This window comes from Zonotrichia albicollis, chromosome 4, assembly GCF_047830755.1.
Source record: "Zonotrichia albicollis isolate bZonAlb1 chromosome 4, bZonAlb1.hap1, whole genome shotgun sequence".
In the NCBI taxonomy this organism is placed as follows: domain Eukaryota; kingdom Metazoa; phylum Chordata; class Aves; order Passeriformes; family Passerellidae; genus Zonotrichia; species Zonotrichia albicollis.
This window is the reverse complement of record NC_133822.1, coordinates 45,566,040-45,592,228: the sequence shown is the minus strand read 5'-3', so window position 1 is coordinate 45,592,228 and position 26,189 is coordinate 45,566,040. Positions and strand designations below refer to the sequence as shown.

Below are 26,189 nucleotides of genomic sequence, written 5' to 3'. Positions count from 1 at the left end.
CAACATATTAATTAAAAATCAAGGTAGACTTGGATTATCTTTCCAATATAGATAAGGCTTTTATCTCTTGTTATCTGTAGATAACAAAGTTTTGCCACAAAAATAACTAAGTGTCAAAGGCATCAATTAAAGACACCAAATATGGCCTTTTTTACCTCCAAGTTTCTTTCTAAAACTTACGCAGCTACTGCCAAAGTTCAGTTTAACCTCTCAGTAATTATAACCACAGAAAGATTTACTGAAGCAAGCCTAAAATACAGCTACAAAAGTAAGAGCTTTCTGGCTCCTCCATTAGCAACATCCACTACAATTCCATCACTAAACATGTTTTACACAGTTTTGCCCAAACCAGTAGAAAATCCAAGCTGAGACATTTCTGTGATGCTGCTGCTATTCTCTGCTATAGCACAGTACTTGCAGGACTTCAGTGGGAAGTGACAGTTGTGTTCCCTAAATCCCTCAGTGACTACCAAGGCAGTCACTCAGGAACAATGCTGGATGTTGTCTTTTCAGCCAGATTTTCTTCAATGAAGAATCAGAATGGTTTGGGTTAGAAGGGAGCTGAAAGATGATCAAGTTCTCCCCTTCCCTTGCCATGCAGAAGAATGTCTTTCACTAGACCAGGCTGCTCTAAGCCCAAAAGAAAACAAAGACTTACATTCTTAAGACCTTACCCTCAAATCTGCTCCTGGAATTCTTCTGAAGACATTTTAACTTCTAGTGCTGCTAAAAGAAGGCCTCGTGGGTTTTGGTTTGAGGTGCTTACCTTCATCAGGCTATAAAATGAACCCAACTTAAAGGTGTTGAAGTCTTTTCTGGGGACAGCAGCTTTCACTTCAAGAAAAGGTCTAGTGATAAACTGAAACATTCTCTTTTTGTGTGGTATAAAAGACGTCAGAATTTCCTAATCAATTATTAAAACATGCTAATTGCTTATTACATCAAATGTCTCCGGTGAATGCAGAAATTGAAGGCCAATTTTGTTTAAATGGAAATCCCTCATGAGATAGCAGCAAGAGAGACCATGGCTACTGGGTGTGAATCAGGCCTCCCTGCTCAAGGAATGCCAGTGAAATACATGCATCCATTTCCATACCTGAAGGGCTGCCAACTGCTAGACAGAAAGGGCTCAGCTGCAAACCTGTAGATTTAGGTGGAAATCCACTGCAGAGAGGATTGGGCTGTTCTGGGACACATTAGATGGACTTGAATCCTGTTGTTGGCTCCTGTCCAAATGCTGTCCATAGATCACCATTACTCTTATATGTGATATTCCCACAAGGTTTCACTTTTCATAGTTAGAGAATAACAGAACTTTTTACAGCACAACTAGAAAATTAGATTGTCTCAATATCCTTATCAATATTCAATTCCTCTCAAAACCTTAGTAAGCTCTTAAGTGTCCCAAACTTTCAGTAGCAGTGCAGTGTAGGAGAAAAATTTTTCATATAAATATTTGAGGTTAAAGAAATTACTTTCTTTAAAAATCCAGAAAATCCAGCAAATAAGTATATGGACATCATCACACTTCACAAATACCACTTACATTTCTAGAAGAACAAGGGAAAGAAGAAGATACCAAAAAATACAAAGAGAAAAATTAGAATTTCAAAAGGAAAACATACCAAGTGCTAAGATTAGGTATCTACTGTATGGCAAATCCAGTGATTAAAGAAAGAGCACAGAAAAGGCACTTGCATACTTGGAGCTAAAATTTCCCACCAAGACTGAGGAACCTAAAATGCCAAAGGTAAAAACTGAGCAAATGCATAGTTTTGTATTTTAAAACAAATCTAAAAGCCACCATGATTTCATAAAGGCAGTCATCCTTACCCAAATTTACCTAACATTTTAAATTTACTAAGTGCAAATGCTCTTAATGAATAATGTCTTATCCATAAAGTAACCATGGTGTTGAATGCATGGTTGCTTGTGGTATTTATGTTTACTTTCTTTTAAAACAACAACATGACAAGCTTTATGATAAAATGTGATACAGTTATCATCTCCTTGATAACTGCTGATTATCCACTTGTTCTCTTTATGTGCAGTCTGCAGCCATGAGTGAAAAGGAGTTTGCCCTTAACAATTCTGCTTGTGCAGGAGAGGAGAACATTTGCTTTCATAGAGCTTTAGAAGTTAAATCAATTCACCTTCTGCAGAAACAGCACTGTAACATTCTTGCTTTTCTTGGGAAGGTTTATACTTCTGCTTTGAAGTAGGAGAAAAGATCATTTCTGTCTAACTGATGGAAGGATACTCACTATCACCTGAAGCAAAAAAAGTACAGTGTAAATATCCAGATTTCTCTCTTGCGTGTCTGCATATGCAAACACACTTGAAAACTCCAATGTGAACGCAAAACTCATTTTAGCAGTTCAGAATGGGAACTTCACACCACAGAGGACAAATCCAGTTAGAATTTTAGGGAGACAGTATTAATTCTCGTTTAAAGACAGCAAGTACTCAGCCTGGATTAAAAAGAATTTTGTTTTATTTGAACAACGGCAAACAATCTTTATTATAAAACATGTATCTTTCACCTGGAGTAGAAGAATCTCAAAATCATTTTTATAATCTGATAACAAGTATCACCACAACTAGTCAATGTTCAAAACTAAAATCACTTACTCATAGGTTAACGATGTTTAAATTTTTTAAACACATAAAATGGGTATTTTCTAAAAATCACTCTGCATTATGATTATGAGACTGTTTTCAGAGGAAAACTCAACTACCACAAGTTTTCCAGAGCAGAAGAATCACAACTAGCCCTGAACAAGAACAGTTACATTAGAAATCCAGAAATTCTGCCAAATACTTCTGTCAGTTTTATGTACAAGTTAAAAAAATTCTAATTCTGGCATTACCACCGCCAAGAAGAGGTAATATGAAGACAAGTAACTTTTGTTTATGCTCTTCGTTGCTGTTTTTCTTTGGTTTAAAATGTACATGAAACACATTTTCTGAAACATCTTCTTTGTTACTCATATTGCTCCCTGTGTGTACTGCAGTATGCTCAATGTCAGGCACTTAGTAATGCTGCAATGTGTTTGACACCCCATGCAGCACGTGGGTACCTGCACTCCCTACCTGGTGCACAGAGAAGGAAATGAGATGTTCTTCCAGAGCAAGTTTTGTATTTATTCAAAAGGCATTCATCTCAACTGACTTCATTATGTCTTTAAATGGTCAATTTAATGGAACTTAGAAATTAAGAGACCTCTTACTGTTTCATTAATATTACAAGCAATACTCATTGGTGTACATTGTAATTCAAAGGGCTTATACAAACCCCCTGTACCATTTAACCCCCTGAGAAAAGGTTTTAAATGGTGTTCCATGGAATCTCACCCACTGAGGCATCCTGGGCTGAAAGTGTCCTGAAAAACACTTTAAAGCTTTGAAACATTTTTCCTCATCAGAATGCACAAATGCAAAATAATCTATCCTATATCCAAAACAATTCAAAATGTTAACAATAATAGCTGAATTTTAAATTTAAGAAACACTGTCATGGAATACAATTTGCACATTATGAAAACAATTTGCAAATCTGAAAAGGCAATTGTCATCTATATTTCACATATATATACTAAATAACAATACTGTTATATTGTTATATTTAATATAACAATATTGTTATATTAAAATTGCTTTTAAGTTTTAAGGTAAAAAGAACTATATGTATGTAACTTTCTGACACCAAAATTGTCCATAAAAAGCCTAGACTGTTTGAAATGTTATAATTTTTAGTGTCTTTTCTCAAAGGGTTTTTGTACATTTAATCTGACCAGGAATGAAAAATGTGCTGTATTAAGATGAAATAAAGTACAAATAATTTTTAGTCTAAATGTTAACTGAGGTCTGTGATTAAAGTCTAAGGAAAATTTTGTCAGCTATCATGTTATAGGAGAATCCACACACAGTCATAACTGGATTGTAACATCTAACCAGGCACTTTTTAAACAACTTGTTAGTTTAAAATCAAGGATAAAAATGGGGTTTGTATGTCATTTGATGTTTCAAAAAGGCACAAATCACTAGTATGCCCCTTTATTTCGTCACGTACAAAAAAAAAAAAATTCACTCAGCTTAAAAAAAAAAAAATCCAAAAACTTGTATAGGTTATGATCACTACAAATTTTAGGATGACAACAAGAAGTGTCTTTGCTAAAATGAAAGCTCCAGGCTTTGATTGAATTCTCAACACAGCAAACTAACTGTCTGATTGCAAACTTGCAATTCATTGCTAAAGCAAAAGCCATAAAATAAACTGCAGTGCACAACTTCAATGTGATTCTAAGAACTTATTAATGCTGATATGAGAGGTGATTTATTTGGCTTTGTGGTGTTTTGCATTTGTTTGTTTTGCAGTTTTTTAGTAAAACCTTCCCCTTCTGACAGAATACTGTTAAACACAGGAAAAAAAATTTGCTACTCTCTACTACTGTCAATCTTTCAGACACAGTAAAAAACCACAACATACAAGAGTTCTAGAGCAAGTCATCAATCTGCAAAATGTTATACATCAGTAATAAGGCATCCAATGTACAGCAATTCGAACAAAAAAGGAAGCATTTCCCAAAATACATATTTTGAATCTGTGTAAACAAAGCTCATATGTATTGCTTCCATTAATTTCAAAAATATACACCCACATGGACTGAAAATGATCTTGATGCTATGAATTTTAGATTACTGTAATTTCTGCAGCTGTAATCTGAAGATACAAAATCCAAATCTTTTTGAACTTAAAATTTTGAAACATGTTGAAAATTTTAATCATGCTTACGTGAAAAGAAAGCTAAAAATGCACCCCAAATTTTATGCCATTTCATTGAACAAAGGAGAAAGCACTATGAAAATAAACATTCATCTGGTTTCCTAACAATAAATACAAAGACAGTTATTATAAGATACTGCAACACAGGAAATATTACTATCTTGACCTTAGTGTTCAATCAGTAGTTTTTTAAATCTTTCCTCATTGACATCTGAATCTTCTACCTTGTCAGCTGTCCAACAACTTTTAAGAGGGTTTTGTTTTCTTGCTTCAATTGTTCATTTTCGTCTTCTACATCATCTAGATCCTGTACAAGAAAAAAGAAAAGTAAACACTTCTCAGGATAGAAATACAAACTCTCAATTAGTAGCAGCAGAAATTTAATATCTTAGCTCTGAAATGAGGAAGCTGGGACAGGGAAGAATTAGTGTCACAGTAGGCACCCTTAGAGATGTTAAACCAGCCTGTTTCAAAGTGTTACTATAATTACAAAACATTAACATTATATTCCTAAGCACCCTAAATAGAAACAAGTTCAAATCAAAGCTACAGCAGGAATTAACGCATAAAGAAACCAAAATAGAATGGGGGTGACTATTTTTCTGGCATATACAGAGAGTGTATTAATCAGCTCCTCTTCCTGCTTTCCCCAGTTGCCTGTCTGCAACTATGGCTCCCATGTATACACATCACTGATTATTACTGCAAGAAATCCTGTTTTGAGTACTAAGTATCCAAATTTTCAGAAAAAGACATGCCAGTTCACTTATTTTCCAGTGGAGCAAAAAATAAAAATGGACTTTGTAGCTTATGTCTGAAGTGCTACTGGAAGAACACACAGTGTGCACAGAGTAGTAATGGGTGCTCAAAATAGACTGCCTTCACAGTGTTTGAAAATGTGTTTGACACACACAAATGTTTGTGTCTTTTCCACTAATTACCATTTTTGTCCAGTTCCCATTTCACTTCTTCACTCCTAAGAAGTTTTTTCAAGCCTTTAAAGTGAAAATCAGTAATAATAACTGCTTAATGCAATTTTCGTGTACAAAAATCTCATGCAAAAACCAAAATGTGAACTAGAAAAGAATGAAGAAACAGAAGAGTGATGCCAAGGACAGGATTTTAAGGAGAAAAATGAAAGGTGGGCAAAGGAAAATGAACCAGAATTCTCACTGGAGATCCTATGTGTTTTTTGATTCAAGTCTGCCAAACTGTCCTCTTGCCTTAAGAAGTAAAGAGATTTTCTCTCTCTTGGTCCTTTAAGTTGTTAGGCAGTGTTTAACATACAAAGCCCAGGTTCTTATTTCTTTCTCAGTGAGGTCATTCCAGAACAGAGATAATCTGTTCAATTGGTATAATGATTTCAGTTTGCCAAGCTAAAATCCACACGTCAATACTTTGCAATCCCTTTATTGTTTTCTAGAGTAGAATCAAGAAATCACTAGCAGAAATTTCTCTCTGCCTCACAGAAGTAAAGCTGCATGACAGTATGAACCAATTCCAGGAAAAGCATTTGACTACTCCAACATAACAGATTCAAGTGACTTAAATACCTAAACAGGGTAAGTTTTGGTGGATAGATGCTAAAAACACAATTTAGTATAAGCAAATACACTTTATAATCTCTTTTGGGCAATTTAGATTAATAATCAGATAGATGGAAGGGACAACACATTTTCAATAAAACTATTTCTTTTTAGTTTGGTATATAACTTGTATTACAATGTATAATATAATTTGCATTATAATGTTTAAACCTGGTGATCGAGCCATGGGATATCTCAATTACAGCTTACCTAAAAACCTCCTGTTTAAAATTCTAGTATCATAAACTCAAAATAAAATATTAAAAGTTTGTGAAATGTTTATGCTGCAAAAATAACATTCCAGAAATTACTACATGTAAAAGTTTCTTGAATATAAGCCAACAAAAATAACAGCTTTAAGGATCTACAGAAACAATGGGTTGAGAGATGGAGGGGATTCTGCCACTCTGAAATTTAAAGCTTCTTATTCAAAATTAAAATACTAATTTAAGCTTATTAACAAAAAAAGATGCAATAGCAAGAAAGCTTGAACTTCACATACCAAAAGAACTGATAACTATGCAATTGACATTAATTGGACTGTAAATCCTCACTGAGACTTTCTCCAAACACGCTTTTAACTACACTGACATCTTAGTAAGGTCAGAGATGACTAAGTGTAAACTAATTGACAGCTGAACTTTGCCTACAAAGTATTCAAATATTTTGAGATGCCTTTCAGATATTTAAGGTTTTTATGAAGCAATTGCCCCTTTCTTACAAAGAACATGGCACACATACCTTTAATTTCTAATATACTGGAATGAGAGAATGCTGTTTATAGGAGACAGCCTTTTCTGTTCCTCAATATAAATGCAGCTCATATCCTTTAAGTATCTCTGTGATGTACTGACTGAGCTCAGCAAAATGATAATGTCACGTTAAATAAATATACTCACTTAAAATGAGAAAAATTCTACCAAGAAGTTCTCATGATTCTTGAAAAAGTTTTTCAAGTGCAACACAAGGTCTTTGCTAATCAGGGATGCATCTGTGGTTATGAACTGACTAAAACTTCTAGAAAGAGCATTTTGCTAAATATGGGCTGAGCAGTCAGAAAGATACACAATAAAATGGCCTTTTAAGAAGTTATCTAGGGTATCTGATGTGGTATTCTTCCCATACCTGCACATATTAACATCCAACAACTGTATATATTGATGAAAGAAAAGCTGGAGGAGAACCATGAATGTGCAGATGGTCAAATTTAGAGATCCCTATTTAGGCTGCTACCAGCAAAATCTTCTCAGACGACATCTGCACAGACTCACTAAATAAAGTTCAGTCCTCAGGACAGCCTTTTATCTGAACAGAAGGCTGAAGATTGCAGCTGTTCTTCCATGAAAAGCACCCAATCCTGGTGCTAGGCCTACAGAGGGACACCCCATCAGATGGATGTCCAAGGGCTGGCTCTCATGTTCTCAGTTATGATAATAAACCTGAAGCAAATACAACTGACATATTAATTTCCATAACCTTCTATCATGAGAATGTGATATTTCTGCAGATTTTCTTAATTTTTTAAACATTTTCTCTTTCTGAATCCACATGGATAGTCAATATAGAAGCAGTCAAATTCAAGAGTTAATAAACACGAAAGTAAAACTGCATTTGTGTTAATGGAAGCATCACTTGAGAAATGAGTTCAAGAAGACAAATAACTATGCTGGTCATAAAATCAAAAGGCAGCCAATTCATCATTAAGAAAAGCCTAAGAGATACAGACATAAATAACTTGCACTCTATTGAGCAAACAGACAATATTAAAGGTATGAAATATGCTGACCTGATGGACCAAAAAAATCCCTTCTCTTCTGTGTTTAAAAGTATCTACCTAGGGAGCACCAATAAGATGGCCTTGCAGATCTCAAGGAAAGGTAAAATGTTAGTCAATATAAAACAAAGTTGGTCTTGAAATTACTTTATTCAGTTTATGTTTTCTTCCATACAACAAGCAGAAATTGCTCTTGTACTTAACACAGGCAATGCACAGACAGTGCCTAACTTTACTGTGGATGTTCAAAGACAGTTTCTAGTTAAGACACTTGATGGATTTCATTTAGGACATCACACTTCAAGTATAGCCAAAAAAACCAACATTGCTTCTGGAACATCAAACCTCTCAAAAAGCTGTGGTCCTAAACCCCAAGATTTCAGTCATTTAGGTTCCTTCAATTTGTTCTTTCCAACCTTTGAGTCAGGAAGTCAGACGTGACCAATGGTATTAAATAGCTTTGCCATCCGTTATGCAGAAGGAATGAACACCTGCCTCAACTGTAATAAGGCCAACAAGCTTAGATGTGACAGATTCTTTGCAGAATGAAAGAACTGCAAGAAAGCAACGCCTCAGTTAAAATAGAAATCTCTTTGAAACCAACACCACCTCATTTCTCCTACAGATCAATTTTCAGCTTTCCCCGTATAAAAGCCAAAATACGTATTTCAGAATAATCTCATCTCTTCTAATTTTCTAAGTTAGTTTGCAAACTTCTGAATGTTGTTCTCCTTTGCTACTAATGCAGAGCTGCAAAATGTAGGTCTGACACTCTTCACGCCTTCCTTCACTGATGGATTCACCAGAGCTTCTACACTGGACTAGAAGAGAGGCATGTATCTCCAGGAAATCAGGATTCCACACTTCAGCAAGAAGTGCAGGATGAGGTCAATAATACACCCTGTGAAAGAATTTCTGTTTGCCCTTAAAATTGGTACAATTTTTTTTAAATCAACTTTAAAACTTCTTATCCTATCCTATTTCCAAGCATATCTCACTCTTCTAGCCCTCTTCTCCTGCCTTCACACCTTGCCTGATGTTACCTCATGTCTCCTGCCCTCTGTCTTATTCTGTCTTTATGTGGCATCAATAAACAGTATGAGAATATCTGTCAAAATATAAAGAGCTTTTGGTTTTATAACCTTGCTTTATAAACACTTAGAACAACAAGGAATTGAGCAGACTTAGGGAAGTTACTCATGACAAATACAAGTCACCTTAGAAAGAAAATACTACTTACTGATATACCTCTTGAAAAGCTACACAAAAACAAAACCCCCCCACATCCATTCTTTTCTGACCTTGCCCAATGGATGTCACCTGAAGAATACAAAAGAGAATGCAGACACTTATTCCCTCCTGAAAGAGCCATGGAAGAAAGTATTTGCTTACTCTGTTTAATAAATCAATTTCTTCTTTCAGCTTTCCAATTAGTTCCTCTTTGTCCTGTGCCATCTTCATTAATCTTGCATTTTCCTGTCTTTCTTTTGCAAGTTCCTATAACCAGAATAAAGAATGAAGTTGAAAATGTAAATTCTTGTTTTAAGAGACAGTTTTAAGTTAACACTGTCTAAAACAAAGAAAGAACACACACACACACATTTATCTATAATTCCTTTATAACTCCAAGTCAAACCCACATCTTCAAGTCCTTTTACATTTCAAGGAGCTAAAGAATCACATCTAAGAATATTTTACAACAGCAAATCTGTTTGGTTTGATTCAATGATAATGTTTTAATTTATATTTAATTTAAGCTTGAACACAGAATTGGACAGAGGCCCAAAACAGAAGAAGTAAATGTAAAGTATCAGCTCCCAAATTACTGTTGGTTGGATTTTCTGTTGTTGGTTTTTTACAATGCCATTATAAAAAATGGTAATATGTATACGGTATTATCTTCATTAACAAGATATGAAGATTCACTTTTAAAATCTGCGGGCCTGAATGTGATTAAGAATGAAAATGTTCATTAGGAAAGAATGTGCTTAAATCTTCTGTTTTTTTTTTTTTTTACTGGCAATTTAAGTATTTCAGAAAGAAGATGATTTAGAAGGGAGGATTATGGTATACTCTACTTAAATGAAGATTCCTCAAGTCTTAAATCAAAAATAGCAATTTCTACAAAACACATGTCATTTTCACCCTTTCCAAAAAAAAAGGCCTATTCAAATTGTGTTAACTTAGTAACTTTCACCCACACGATTCAAGACTATTTGTGAAGTTACCCACAAAAAATCCACTTCAGAGGAAGACAGAGAAGCCAGTAATAGATTACACAGATTAAATTATTTAGCAAAATACTGGCATAGGCCAAAAGCTCAGATCTAACATTATTACATTCTCCCCAAATTGTTTTTATTAAATCAGTAGGAAACAATGCAAATAATTTTAAATATGTGTTTTGAATGTTTACAGCTCTAACAAACAACTATATAGCAGATAAATTTTGCAATATTTCGGTATACTAAATATAACAAACCAAGTGGCAGATCAGAAACCAGCTTGTAACCTTGTGAACAGCCAGCGAGCTCCTCCTTCCCCCAAGGTATTTGCTCTGTGTTGGTGTGCCATGAGGTACAAAGGAGTAGCACACAGAGCACTGCTGGCTCTCTAAGTGTATTATCTTTGTCTTAACTATTTCTCACTTAAATACCAAATGAAAATGAAACATCTGTGATTTCAAAGTTCACATTCTTCTCGGTCAGTCTGACTCTTTGCATGTTTTTGTAGACATAACTATCTGTACTTCAAGCATTTTGAATCATTTCTATGTATTTTACCCGCAAATTTCCCCATGGAGTTTCAAAAGTACCTCATTTCAGAAGTATGCCATAGCAAGGTTAGTTGGTGCTTACCCTTTCAAGTTCCTCAATCCTCTTCTCCAAAGAGTTACTTGGTAGAGAACTGCCAGAAGAATTTGCATCTCTGCTGTATCTGCCGTAAACTGTCCTCTCTGGTCGGGAATATCTGTTTGGAGCATCATCCTCTGGTGCACTGGCTGTACTGTGAGGGGCAGAGAAAGCACACACCTATTCACACATCTCACAAAATGGAAATGAAGCGGTCACAGAAGAGCTCTCCAAAGCAGTCAGTAGGTCAGTCGAATAAACTGCAGAGAACATATTCCACAGCTGAGAACTCACTAAATTCACTGCCTCAGGGATTCAAATACTTGGATAATGCAGCTTTCATCACATGGGTAATACACCATAAACACATACTTATCCTATTTTTCAAGTTTCATTAACTATGCACATTAAAAAACAAGCTAAATGACTTTATTTCAAGAACTAAAGTGCCACTACAGAGTTTAAACCAAGAATCTTTTTAACTAGATGAAAACATAAGGGATGAAAAAACAGGTACACATTCAAAACATAAGAATATTGACTAATGTTTTGGGAACTATGGATTTAGCCTGTAAGGGAATGGAAAGTAAACTGAAGTGAGAAAGTGACGAGACCCAACAAACCAATTTCATGCCATCTCCAGATATTTTACTTCAGAATTTTGGTACAGAGGAGTTTGTCAGAGCTCTGTTGGCTGACACACTTCCTTAAGTGGTCCCTTGGGAGTACTTGGTCTAGATTACATGTCTATTTATTAAAAATCAGTCATGGAATCAACAGATAAGCACTGCAAGTGCACATAAGGTATGTTTTTTAAAAAAGCATGCAGGATCTCCATTACTACTGGCATGTAAAAAACCAGTACTAATTTAAAAATACGTATGACAAGTCAAGTATTTTCAGTCACAAAACTAACAGCGTCCTTCCCATAGCCATTTTCTTCCTAAACAGTAATGTTACTCACCTTCAATGAAGATTCTAATGAATAACTAAAAACAACAGAACAGAGTGCCCTGAGAGCAAACAAAGAGACTCTCGCTGATCAATTCACCAAAATTACACTTCTTAGACTTAAAATATACAGACAAACTGCCAAGACAAAACCAAAAAACTGAGATACTCAAAAGCCACCTGGAGATGGTCCTCAAAAATCAGCTCTAGGTGGCCCTGCTTAAGCAGGGGACTGGACAAGATTACCCCAGAGGTCCCCTCCATCATCAACCAGCCTGTGATTCTGCAAAATCACACAGCTGAAGTATGTGTACACTGGTGCTCTAGACCACTTAGGAAAAGAATGAAAAGCACTATGAGCATCCCTTCAACATTTCCTTTAAAACACAGAAGAGTATATGATTAATGTGTTCATTTAACAATTTTGCATTTCATAACTCTAGAAAACCCCCTGCTGACAACATGCAGATTTAGATGGATACAGTGCAAATCAAAAGCAGGAGTATCTGGCAAAGGGATGTCTTTTTGTGGATATAAATATTCTTTTGCTCCAGTATGTGTGAAGTTTCCAAGACACACTGACACAATTGTATGGAATTTTGTAGCTTAATGTTATTACCATATTTAGCACTGTTTATTCTTCATCCAGAAGATTTTTTATAAAACATTTCTAGGACCGGATATGCATGTTGCAACATAAGACAAATATTTAAACTTAACTCTATAAATTCTAGGTTATTGAGTTTCCTAAAAGACTTGTAGTTTTGTGCTGTTAATGTCTCAAGGAGAGACCACACAAAAAAGTCTCAACTTTTCATAATTTAAAAAGGAATACTTTTGCCACTATACTGAAGTATTTAAACTTAGCTCCAGTGAGTGATACTGGCAGAAGCTCCTACACAAAGATTAGAAGAAAGAATACCTGGACAGGAAGGGTTTCATTAATAAAGAAAATGCTTTCATTTTCAGGGTGTTTTCCCCCTGACATTCAGACTTGAATTTCCTCACCTATTCCACTGGGCAGCAGACCCTACTGAACACATTCCTTCTCACTGTAGGAAAGGACAAAGAACATATCATAGAGGCTTCTAGGAAATGGGATTTTAAGAAAACATTTAAGAAAGCATGAGTCCAAAACCTAACACAAGGAATATAACAGATAAAAAGTTCATTATTTGGGGTGTTATAACCAACGGCTAGTACACAGCAATGGCAAAAAAGTACTACCCGTGACAAAACAGAAACATCTTTCACAAAGAATGGAACTTAAGTCTTCAGATGCAAAGTCACTTCATGAGTGCTAAATGAGAAAGAATCACAGAATCAGAATATGCTGAGTTGGAAGCGACCCATCAGGATCCTTCAAGTCCAGCTGTTGCCCCTGGACACCCCAAGAGTCACATGTGCCTGAGAGCATTGTTCACTTCTTGAAATCAAGACAGGCTTGGTGCTGTGACCACTGTCCTGAGAAACCCATTCCAGTGCCCAACCACTCTCTGGCTGGAAAACTTCTTGATACCCAACCTAAACCTCTCCTGACTCAGCTTTATGCCCCTCCCTTGAGTCCTGTCATGGATCACACGTGCCAAGATATCTGTACCTGCCCCTCCTCTGTCCCTCACAAGGAAGGTGCAACTGCAATGAGGCTTACCCTCAGTCTCCCCTTCTCCAGCCTGAACACACCAAGTGACCTCAGCCATTCCTCAAAGGCCTCCTGCTCCAGTCCCTTCACCATCCTTGTTGCTCTCTTCTGGATGTTCTCTAAAAGTTTCATGTCTGTTTTATATCATGGCACCCAAACCTGCTCCCAGTACTCGAGGCGAGGCCACCCCAGTGCAGAGCAGAGTGGGACAATCCCTTTCCTTGCCTGGCCGGTGATGCTGTGCCTGATGTCCCTCAGGATCCTTTCCACAACGATGATTAGAAAAACAGTGTCACTGAACTTGGAGCCTCTTCACTAAGAGGAAACATCTATGAATCAACCCCAACAAACATACTGTCTATGGAAGCATACCTGTAGATTATGCTTATATATAAAAATACACAAATATAAATACATTTTTCAAGGTGTTTTCCTGGCTATACTTAAAACAAAAACAATACAGCAAAATCAGTTTGACTTCTTACAGAGAAACAGAAACTTTGGTTTGATGTTCCTAGTTATTTTCTTTACAATAAAATCAGTTATTCATACAGGGACAGGTTTAAAAGCAAGGTGAAATATCTCTTGCTCCTTCCAAAACTTCTTCGATTCTCTCAATGTATTTCTAAAACACTGCCCAAACTGCCATTTCATCCAGAAAATCATCCTGTCCAAGCTCTATTTCAACTACAACAGGTTTATTTTTATGCCAGAATCTTATAACTGTACCTGATTTGGAAACTCCTCGTTATTTATGTCACTGCAACCTGGTCAGTTGCTAACAGCTTCTCTGGAAGAAGCAAAGGAAGAAGCCCTGTTTATTTCTAAATATTTCTTAACAGGGCACCTTGTTTAGAAGGTTTAGAAGGTCTGTTACTTCAGACCGCTTAAACCAAATTTGTGACTCCAGAGCTGAGCTAAGGCAAGGCAGTCTTGCCTTCTCTACAGCTGCATTCCCTAAGCTCCTTCACTTTTCCTGCCTCTGCCCTTGAGGTGAATGGGAAACTACTCAAACCACGAAGCAGCAGCCAAGCAAAAGGAAGCCGTCAACCTGCAGCCAGGGTGGCTCCCTGAGGCAGTAGCATGCCCAGCTGCATGAGCACTGGCCCAAGAGGGAGTGAGGAACTCCAGCCAGAACTTAGACCATCAAAACATTTTGCAGAAATAAACCCTACATGTTTATGCCTTCTCATAACGTCAGCAGTGTCTCAAGAAGGGCTACAAAAGTCAAGAAAAACTTCTTTAGTGACCCCTGTCTAAAATAAAATGTTCATATCTGCAAAGCAGTGGTCCTAAGGTAACAAGCTAGATGAGACAATGCTTCCAAAGCCAGATCTCACTGTGGAACTCCTAAACACAGACAAGCAGGCATGTCTGGGCACAGCATTATGAAATGGTATTTCACAGCTGTGGTTTCTTTAAATTACTGAGATCAAGGTTAGTACGACGGAAAGTAAACTGTTATAGTTTATGTTTTATAATTATCTAAAAACAATGAGCAAGGCAATTTCAACAGTGTTCAAACTTCAGACCCCTCCAATGAGTGCTCTGAAGCACCTTCTTTTCTTATGGTCTCTACTTTGCCATTTATTTTTCAGCTCTTATATGAATGATAAATTCGACTATGATGGAGTCTTTTACAATTACTGCTAAATAGTGTCTACCTCTAGGCTTCCATGTTAAAGTGCTGTACTATCCTAAAAGAGGGGGCAAAAATCCTCTCTGACATTTTGACTGGAAGCTATAAAACCATACCATACTGTATTCATTTCCACTAGTAAACAAACTTATAAGGGGAATACACTTCTGAACCATGAAGAGATTTTAATCTAGCTCTTTTTGTAAACTAATCCAGTTGATCTGTCTGATTCAAGAACCATGCAAAAATCTTTAAATCCCAATCTGCAAGGTTTGCTTTACAATTCTTTTTTTTAAAGAATCTAAACTGGTTCAAAAACTAGTAGACAGTCTTTAAGTAATCTGATAGAACAAACTTTCTGTGTTTGTTAAAATACTCCTATGTCTGCATAAGTATCTTGCATTACTGTTACTTGCAAACATGCCTTTTAGTTTACAAAAGAAACATAATTCATGTTTACATGTAGATTAGACTCAAATACTTCAATAAAGAAAATGTACTTTGTCCTTCTCATGTTTGAGAAATCATTGGTAACATCAACTATGCTGATACTGTCAGACCTTAATCAGAAAACCATTCTTACTAATGGCAATATGCTTAGTACTTTAAAATATCTATTCACAAAACAGTGCAAAAAATGGCAGACCCAGTTTCGTAACAGCAGTTTGAAATGGCCAAGACAAGCCATATTACATTAAAAAACCTGAGAGGAAAATGGAAGAATGGGAAGTTGATATGAGCTATTATCACTGAAGTATACCTAGAGATTTAAAACACTTGAAGCTCACAGTTAGGACACCTGCTCCCACCACAGCTCCCAAATACTCTCCTGCATGTCCTGTGGCCTTCATGTCAGCATGACCTTGCAGATTCTGGTCGTGCCTTTAATAGATCTCACAGTACCACTCCAGCCCACAACAAAACCATCACTTTCTCCTGAAACTATTTTATGGACTTAATAATGAAAATACAAAGGAACCCCTCCACAAATTTCTGGGGGGTGTGAAAAATTCTGAAGTAAATCAGAAGACAGACTACAATTATAGACTTATAGATCTTACAGACGAAGATCCTCATCACAAACTTTTACGTACTTTACAGCACAAAAAGAGACAGGCTCAGTTTGTCCAAGTCACTAAGCACACAGCAATACACAGAAGCCATCGGAGCTCATTTGTAAACATGTTTTCCAGTCAATGGACACTCAGTGAAATAGGTTTCCCAGCAATGTCATATAAATGTTTAGTCACAGACTGTTGCATCCATACAGTGCAAAGTAGCCAGTGTAATTCACAGTATAAAATCTGTACAATTCCTTAAGTCCTGGAACACACCAAGAGAACAATGATTCTGTAAGAACACACAACTGATCTTCCCTGCTTTTTATTCTCTTTTGTCTTGTCAGATACAGGAGGATGGGTATCTCAGTGTAGAGGCAGAATCACAGAATTGTTTAAGTTGTAGAAGAATCTCAAAGATCATAACATAAAATCTGAAAACAGTTAAATGGAAAGGGAAAGGTACTGGAAGTCCAGAGTGATATCAGTAATCCAGGACTAGAAGTCAGAAAGGACAGATAATGGAAACAGGAAGAAAAAAACAAAACAACAAGAAAAAAACCACACACACAACATCAGACAAATAATAAAGAGAAGACTAGGACCTCGATGATTAAATATAAGGATGTAAGAGAAGTGGGGAAGAGAAAGGAAAGAGTGCCTAACTGCACTAGGAAATAGAAACCAGTGAAGTGAAGAAAAATGCTGAAACAAACAAGATGCCATCTTTGATAAGGAATAACTGGAGAGGAGTGAGAAGGCAAAAGAGAAAAAGCAGTAGTAAGAATGGAAGAAAGCTACCTGAATATTTCTGGCAAATAGCTCAATCTTTCAATGGGAAAGAGAATCTATTACAGAACCCAACACTTCAGGAAAATATAGCTTCCTTTCTGCTATCATATGTCTATAAAGTCTACCAACTATCTCTCTCCCACAAAGTACTGGCCACTTACTGCTGCAAGTAAGTTTCAAAAAGGATCCCAAAGTGATTGTCCCTATGTGAAACATGCTTCATTCTCAGTTTGCTTTAAAAACCTAAGGGAGTACACCCAAGACTGTTGAAAGCAAATTAAGCTGAGTGTATTTGAGCCTTGAAGCAGCCTATTATCTCAAGTCAGCCTTTTGGCATTAACATTCCAATTCTAGGTACAATCACAGAATGACATTTTCCATTTCATAGATTCACAGAATATTTTGAGTTGGAAGGGACACACAAGGATCACAGAGTCCAACTCTTAAGTGAATGACCCATTCAGGGATTGAATCCACAGCCTCAAATTCAGGGATTGAATCCACAGATGCTCTAACCATCTGACTTTCCAAGGGACTCCTACTGTATTTGGGACTTCAGTGAGATCTGAGTGATCTGAATAAGAATTACTGTAGAGGAGGCTGATTTCTGTAAGACTTTCACCTACTGCGGATGTTGGAAGAAACAAACAAGCCCAGAACAATTCTAGTTCCAACTCCTTTAGCATTCAACTCAGAAAGCAAAACCACTGGGAGTCATACCTTAAGTACCCTCACAGGAAAAATTAGTTCAGGGAGGCAGAAATTTTCAAATACAGCAGAAAATTAATAGATACTATTAACTCCAACCACACTGGGCATTGTATAACTCAAGGAGAATAAAACCCTCTAAGTATTTGTGAGCACTGGGCACTGTGTTGACAGTGGCAAATAATCCTTCACTTTCAACTTGAAGTTCAAGACTATGCAATAAATAAGATAGATGGCAATATCCATAAAATATTGAACAGCAGCTTGCAGCAAGTCAGATTCCTCCCGCATGTGATGCCAGCCCTGACAGAGGAAGTTGACAAAGTCTCTACATCCCACATATAACTAAAGCTAACTGAGGGAAGACTGCATAACCAAGTCTCATTTAGCATTTTCTAGCTCTGGCATTTCCTACTTTTGCAATGCTAATCAGTAGAATTAGATTATTTTCAAATAAGTTACCAACGTGGTTGTGCAAACTTCTATTTATTACCACCCCACGCACAAGCAAGTTTTTGCAAGCGAGTATATACAGCAGGCAAGCAGAGATAAGGTTTATGAAAAGCCACAAAAGTATGACACACACCACTAAGTATTTGCAGATACAAACAGCAATAAAATTCTGCACCAGGACTGAGGAGGAAGTAAAGACTGAACTAAAATGTGCTTGATTAATAAGAAATGAATCATGAAATTACATAGTTACTAAACTTGTGACAATAAGCCCACCCATTCTGCAATGACAAAGTGATTTAAAAAAAGCTCTATAAAATGCATCACTCAACTGGGTTTATGAGAACCTGGGAATATAAATATAAAAGACACTGTGCTAGGAAAGCTAAAGCATAACAGGATAGGTTATCCTTTTTTACAGTGTGGGAGGTGAGATTCTGGAACAGGCTGTCCAGAGAAGCTATGGGTGTTCCCTCCCTCCAAGTGTTCAAGGCCAAGTTGGATGTGGCTCTAAACAGTCTAGTTCACTGCAAAGTGTCCCTGCCTATGGCAGGGGGACTGGACTAGTATTTTTCAAGGTCTCTTCCAACCCAAACCACTCTAGGATTCCACAGGTGAACAATTTTGAGGGGTAGAAAATACAGCAATTCCACATTAATGGAATCAGTACTGACAAAAATTTCACAGTTCTCCATTTCATCAAGAACTTCTGAAGTATTTATCTGATTAAAAGCTGGAGTAATGACCAGGGTAATACTTGACTCAAAGACAAACAAATAACAAACAGGACATGCTATATATGAGAAACACCTCTACAACTGAGACAGTAGTATGACAAAACCATCTTTCACTATTACTGTGGAGAGCAACAAAATTATTTTCCTTTATTCAGCTTCGGAATACAATGGTTCATAAATTAAATTGTGAAAATACCGGCTCCTAGGCAATGTGTAGTCAAGTTTGACATTTGATTGGAAAATTATTCTGCCCTAGTAAGATCTAGTAAAACATTAGTGGAATTTATTTTAAAACAGTAACATAATAGAAGGCTTTGAATAAGCTTGCTGCATCTTTCAGGTCCTTTGCCTGGTACCAGGCTATATATCTACAGTGGCAGTATGATGGCTTCAACAACAAATAGCCATTAATCAGCATTATTTGTGGTAGAAATATAAACAAAATTGTTATGTATAAAGATCTCATACCTTTTATACCTGCTTGAAACCATTCTGGAGGAGTCCTAAAAGGAAAAAAAAAGGAAAAATTAATTAGAATTTTTCTTGTAGCTATACTGCCAGAATACCTTATCAGTCCAAAACTAAGTCTGCAGTGAGAGCAGTCCCATGCCAAGTACAAGTCAGTTTGCATTATTTTGTTGCCAGGTACAGACAATACCAGGACTATTGTCACCATGTTCTTGCTTCTGAACATCACCCCAGAAGCCTTAAGTGTCTGCCTCTGATTGCACCATAAAACTGGATGCACCTATTCCATCCCCCTGCAAGCTCATGAAGCAGCTCACACCCTGCCACCAGTACATCTCCACCACTAACTAGCATGGAAACACGTGTGCCCTTTGATAGTCGTTCATCAACTTGTCCAAGAGCAGCAGAGCAAAACTGTTTCAATTCCTCAGCACTGCTGCTATCCTTCCGGATGGGAACAAAAACTGAAGCTGCCAAGTACAAAAATTAAGACATGTTTCAACTGGTAAACAAGGGCTCAGATTTGACAGAGTAAGTCCATAAATATTTTTTAGGATGTTGTAAGAACATGAACCAATTATTTTCTTAGTCATAGGCAAAACACCCCTGGCAAATAACAAGTAAAAAGTCAGGAAAGAATATTCAAGGAGTTAAAGGACAACTGCCTTTACGAGAAAAAAAAAATAAGGCGAAGTATGAAATGCTGTCTAATTACAACACTTACTGCGGGCAAAGAAGCAAACTAGCTCTTAAAACAAGATGCAAGAGAAATTCCATCCACTCTGAAAATTCTACAGAACATGACACTGCCTTCACTAATTAGCACACTAGTGACTTTGTAAGTAAATAAACAAGCTAAAAATTAGGACACAAAGAGTATTATTTTAGTATAGAAAATAGTATTTTAAAAATATTTGTATTATAGAAAAATCTTGATCTGAAAGTACATTTTATTTTATAAAGCATTTTCCATTTCTGCCATATGTGCTACATCTTATTCCTAAGATAAGCAGAACAAAATTCAACAAATTCATGGGAACTAGTTAAAGAAACCCACAAATTTGGCAAAATTGCCGGTTTAACACTGATAACTATTTTTATCATTGATGACAGCATCTGAAAATTAGTGATTCACAGCTATGAAACAGAAACCTAATTTTACCTCTAAAAGGGCAGAGAAACAATTTTAAATGTTACCAATGCTATTTTTAAAGTTTACTTAAGGGTAGGTTATCTTTGAAAGGTCATGGAAGCAGGGGGAGGTTTCTGAGGACTAAAATGAAGTAAATATCATTTCCTTTCTTCAAGAAGGATCATCCAGGGAACTACAGGACAGTCCTTAGCTCAGATCCTGAGTAGAAAATGGAACAAATCCTCAAGGACAGGAAGGTGAAATCAGCATGGCTATATGAAGGGGAGACCATGCCTGACCTGACAGCCTTCTATGATGAGAGGACTTGGTGAATGAAGGCAAAGCAGATGATGCTTATCTAGATGATAGCAAAGCTTTCAACACCTTCCCACACAACATAATAGAGGCCAGATAAGCAGACCATGAGATGCAGTGACTACTGGGTCCAAAGGGTTACGAGCAGCAGCAGAAAGTCCAGCTGGATGCCAGCCACTTTGCAGAGATTGATACAGGGGCCAGAACTGTTTAATGACTTCAGTAGTGACCTGAATTATGAGACAAAGTACAGCCCCAGCAAGTTGGCACACTACAAACAACTTGGAGGAGAGGTTAACAATACATCAGGTGGCTGTGTTGCCATCTAGAGGGACATACACAGGCTGGAAAATGGGCTTACAGAGACCCCATGAAGTCCCAAAAAAAGGAAATTGCCAAGTCTTGCACCAGAGTCAGGGGATGAATAATCCCAAGCAGGAGTACTTGCTGTGGAAAGCTGCTGTACAGAAAAGAACGCTGGTGCCCTGTGACAACAAGTCAAGCATAAGCCATCTCTGTGCCCTCACAGCAAAGGCCCATGGCATCCTCAGGATGCACTGGCAGCAGGCTGAAGGACAGCATCCTGAGGAAAGCTGCAAGGACAGTGAAGGGACTAGAGGAGAACTCACACAAGGAGTTGCTGAGGTCACTTGGCTTGTTCAGCCTGGACGAGACTGAGGGGAAGTTGCAGCTACAACTTCCTCAGCTGCAGTCACAACCTCCTCATGAAGGGATGAGGACAGTCAGGCACTGACTCCTCTGTTGTGACCAGTGACAGCACCTGAGGGAATGCCTCAAGTTGTGTCAGCAGACTTAGTTTGGATATTAGGAAAACGTTCCTCACATCTCAGGGTGGTTGGGCACTTGAAAAGGCTCTGCAGGAAAGTGATCACAGCACCAAACCTGATAGACCCCAAGAAACATTTGGACAATACTCTCAGGCACATAGTGTGACTCTTGGGGTGTCCTGTTCAGGGACAGAAGCTGAACTCGTGGGTCCTCTCCAACTAAGCATATTCTCTAATTCTCCTCTGCTCAGCCCTGGTAAGACCACAGCTGGCATGCTGGGTCCAGTTCTGGACTTCTCAGTATGAGAACAATATATTGGAGAGCTCCAGCAAGGCTGAACATATGATTAAAGGTCTGGAGCATCTGACACATAAGGAGAAGCTGAAAGTGCTGGAATGTTCAGCCAGGAGAATAGGATGCTCAAGAGGTATCTTGCAAATGTGTACAAATTCCTGATGGGGTAAAGATGATGGAGATATATTTCTATCTGTTGTGAAATAAAAACCCAACTGGCTCCAGTCCTGAGCAATTTGCTACACATATCCTGCTCTGTCTGCAAGACTTGGATGGAGACTTCCCAAGATCCCTTCAAGCCCTAAAGATTTTTAGCCTTAAGACAGTCAGCAATGACTGATGAAGTGATTTGACTCTGAGGTATTCAAAGAGATTTCAATTGTTTCATCTAATACATTAAGATCCATGTTCCCTGCATCTGAGACTGAAACAGCACATCAGCAACATCAGACACAGCTCCTGGTGGTGATGGTCTCAGAAACACCCCAGCTGCCCCATCAGCTATGGGCAAGTGGTTCAATTGCCTTCTGGGGCTTGGATGGAGAGTTACACTGGGTCTAAATTTTGCCTAACTGCCTGCAGATACAATAAAGTAGGAACTCTGGGCTCTAATCTTCCTCAGTTCTTATTTTTTTAACAGCTTCGTTTCTCCAGGAAAATGCTTCCTGGTGAACATAAGCCTTGGTTTGCAGTGAAAGGTAGAATTCATGAGAAAGGGAGAAATTGCACCTGAGAATGCAGTCTGGCGAAGCACACATAGAAATCTTGTACAAAGAAATCTTAAGGTAAGAGATGCTTGTTTTGTACTCTAGACACTAAAAGGATACAATGAATGCACTGCATACCCCCATATTTGCTAAAATATTTTCATATACTAAATGCAAAGAACACTGTAAAGCTATTACATAGACTTATACATTTAATTCAACTGCACACTTTTAAAAATTTGGCACTACTATTCAGAAAAGCCAGCTCTTCAGAAAAAGCTGGGAAAGCAAACAAATGCTTAGACAAAGTGCATAGCAAATACTCTCATTTGCTACAAATGACAGCTGTTAAAACAAACAAACAAAAAAACCTTGACTCAATTAACAAGTCCTTTGTAACAGATGTTTCTACAGTAAGTAGTAGTGGTTTTTATTTCTGTAGTTGAAACTAACTATGAACAAAAAGTTAAAAAGGCACACCTGATGCACAAAAAAAATCCTCTGAAGATCAAATTAATATTGCAGATTTGATAAATTATGATTTTTATTACTTTGAAATCTTTAATGTAAATGCAAACCAATCATTCTTTAAAGTGATGATGAAAACACTAGGAAAATGTATTTTTTCTGTTCTCATCTTATGAAAATTATTTTGTGTGAATCCAAAAGATTCTGGCAACATGAATATAAGTAGTCACACTGTAAATAGCCTAATGTGCCTATAAATCAAAAAATAACTGAAGATTTCACACTACTCAGAGATCTTAAAATGAGACAAGCATCTATAATTTAAGATCTTGTCTCCTCCACTTAGGTTGGCAGAAAATCAAGGAAGGGAAGGAGAAAAGGAGGGACATGCCTGTTCTGACAAAGAGTTAACCTAAAAGCAGATGACTGTTCTTGTACAAAAGTACTTATTTACAAATCTGGCTTATATTCCTTAATATTTTTTAACTTTGATTTTTAACCCACATTTAAAATATCTCATCTTTACTATAAAAGTGAATGATCAGTCATGAGCAATGAAGAGATTTGCTCATTTGAATGTCTCCCTCTAAAAGAGGAATTCTTTTTATAGTCTGTGGCAATCCTGAATGGAAAAACAGCAAGTAAAGAACTAATCTGTAACAATGCTAATGGTTTCTTTCATACTGGTGAAAAAATACTGCTGCCAAAGACATTTACCTACATCAGTTCTTTGTCCAAGGCTGAAATCAAGCTCTCACTTCAATGCAGTATTCCAAACACGGCCTTAAAATTACTTTTACTTTTTGCACATGATCTCAGACAGCTTGCATTTACCCTTTAACAGCATATACTTCACTAATAAATTATTAGTGAACATAAATAATTATTTATGTTATAATGAAGTAATTATTAGTGAACACTCTACAAACTACTGCAGAGTGACATACATCAGCATAGCTTCAGAAAAGTGGTCATGTTCCCTTTTTGGTTTGTCTACAAAAGCGATTGTGTGGATGTCTACAGAAGTGATTGTGTGGATGGTATTAATGCAGGACAGGGTGTGATCTATGAAAAAACCAAGGAAACATTTCTCTCATTCCACATGAGCTCCTTCATCTGATTCACTGCACAGACTAACTCACGGACATGCACCTGCTGCACCAGAGAATATGTAAGGACAGAAAAGGCAGCTGAGACCATTTCAGTTAATGAAACCAATTAATGCCAATTAAATCTCTGTCAAACTAGGATGAAGGAACTTGGCTAACTCTCCTCTTTGCTCCTGGCTCATCTTGGTATTTCATTTGGCAAACAGAGATTTTGCATAAACAAGCTGGTCATCGGGCTTTAAATAAATAGAATTGTCTGTGTTTACAAGTGTCTGACAGAGTTTTCCAGATGTTAAACCAACCCTGCTATTACAAATTTGCTAGTTAAAATGCCCTAACAAACACTGGTTTTAAACAAGTACAGACTCTGGAATCAGCTGAACTATGTAAAAGAGTCACTGGAATCCCTTGAAACACTACAAAAGTTTTGCAAACAATTAAAGCGAATCCCCTGGATCAAACCAGGCTGTTAGGGCTCACCAGTATATACACTGACATGAAGGATATGCACACTATTTTGAAATAGAACTATACACAAAGTATATAGTGCAAAGTATTACTATATAATGATATTCCTGCAACATGCAAGGTTAAGTTTTGACTGAAATGAGGCTATCAAAACAATTTTCTTTTCATATATAATTCAAATGCAGGCTTCCCAAAAACCTTCTTGTACATTCTTCAAGATGTGAGCAAATACAGCTTCACTACATGGAAGAAAGAGGCCTACTGCTGGGGTTTCTTGCCTTTTTACATACCAAGGTAGATTCTATTTCCATCCAGCAAATCAAGTTAACTCCTGTACCTTAAATCACATCTTGATTAACTACAGCTACTTCTCACATTCAGTACAACTATGCATTGAGATTTGTTTGGAAATGGCAGTTCCATACCTTCTGCAATACAGACAAGGTTTCATTCAGTTCCTATGTGGGATAACATCTAAATGCTAAACAACTGAAAGGCAATCTGACCCTAATACAAACCAGGAATGACTGCAGATGCGAAAAACAGCAAAAAGACAGATGAAATATCTTTCTTCTCCTCCCACCAAAATTTCCCAATAGCAATTCTCCCTCAGGAGTCAAGAGATACCATTTACCTTCCATTCCTGAATCACTGAATTAAAGCATATGGTACCTTGGAAAGGACCCATCAGGATCATCGAGTCCAATTCCTGTCCTGAACAGAACATCCCAAAGATCATACTGTGTGACTGAGAGTGCTGTGCAAACACTTCTCGAGCTCTGTCAGGCTTGAGGCTCTGATCACTGCCCTGGGGAGCCTGTTCCAGTGTCCAACCATCCTCTGGGTAAAGAGCTTTTCCTGATATCCAACCTAAACCTCTCTTGACTCAGCTTTATGCCATTCCCTTGGGTCACAAGAACAAAGAGATTGGTACCTGCCCCTCCTCCTCCCCTTGTGAGGAGGAAGACTGCAATGAGGTCTCCCTTCAGTCTCCTCTTCTCCAGGCTGGACAGGTCAAGTGACTTCAGCTGCTCCTCATATGGCTCCCACTCCATATCCTTCATCATCCTTGAGGCTCTCCTCTTGATGTTCTCTAATAGCTTTTAAAGAATGTCTCTTACACATAGTGGCACCCGAAGCTCCACACAGGACTCGAGGTGAGGCCACCCCAGTGCAGAGCAGGACTGTCCCCTCCCTTGCCCAGCTGTGATGCTGTGCCTGACGCCCCCCAGGACAGGGCTGGCCCTCCTGGCTGCCAGGGCACTGCTGGCTCATGATCAGCTTGCACAGGTCTCTTTCCTGCTCCCCAGTCTATGCACACAACCAGGACTGCCCCATTCCAGGTGCAGGATTTGGCACCTGCCCTTGTTAAATTTCGAAGTGTTGGTGATTTCCCAATTCTCTAATTTGTCATGGTCTATCTACAGGGCCTCTCTGCCCATAAGGGGGTTGACAGTTCCT

At 37.6% G+C, this 26,189-nt stretch overlaps 1 protein-coding gene across 6 annotated transcripts in view; it reads right to left on the bottom strand.

The window, feature by feature from the left end:
* Positions 1 to 2,471: 2,471 nt before the first annotated feature.
* PAWR (pro-apoptotic WT1 regulator) overlaps positions 2,472 to 26,189 on the bottom strand; it is a 74,091-nt gene continuing 50,373 nt past the window's right edge. For all 6 annotated transcript variants that reach the window (XM_074539680.1, XM_074539679.1, XM_074539678.1 and 3 more), the window contains exons 4-7: positions 19,447 to 19,481; positions 11,005 to 11,152; positions 9,539 to 9,643; positions 2,472 to 5,093 (exon numbers count right to left, since the gene is read on the bottom strand). In XM_074539680.1, coding sequence (XP_074395781.1) covers positions 5,007 to 5,093; positions 9,539 to 9,643; positions 11,005 to 11,152; positions 19,447 to 19,481 — 375 coding nt within the window. In that variant the 3' untranslated portion in view covers positions 2,472 to 5,006. The remainder of the gene's footprint in view (positions 5,094 to 9,538; positions 9,644 to 11,004; positions 11,153 to 19,446; positions 19,482 to 26,189) is intronic.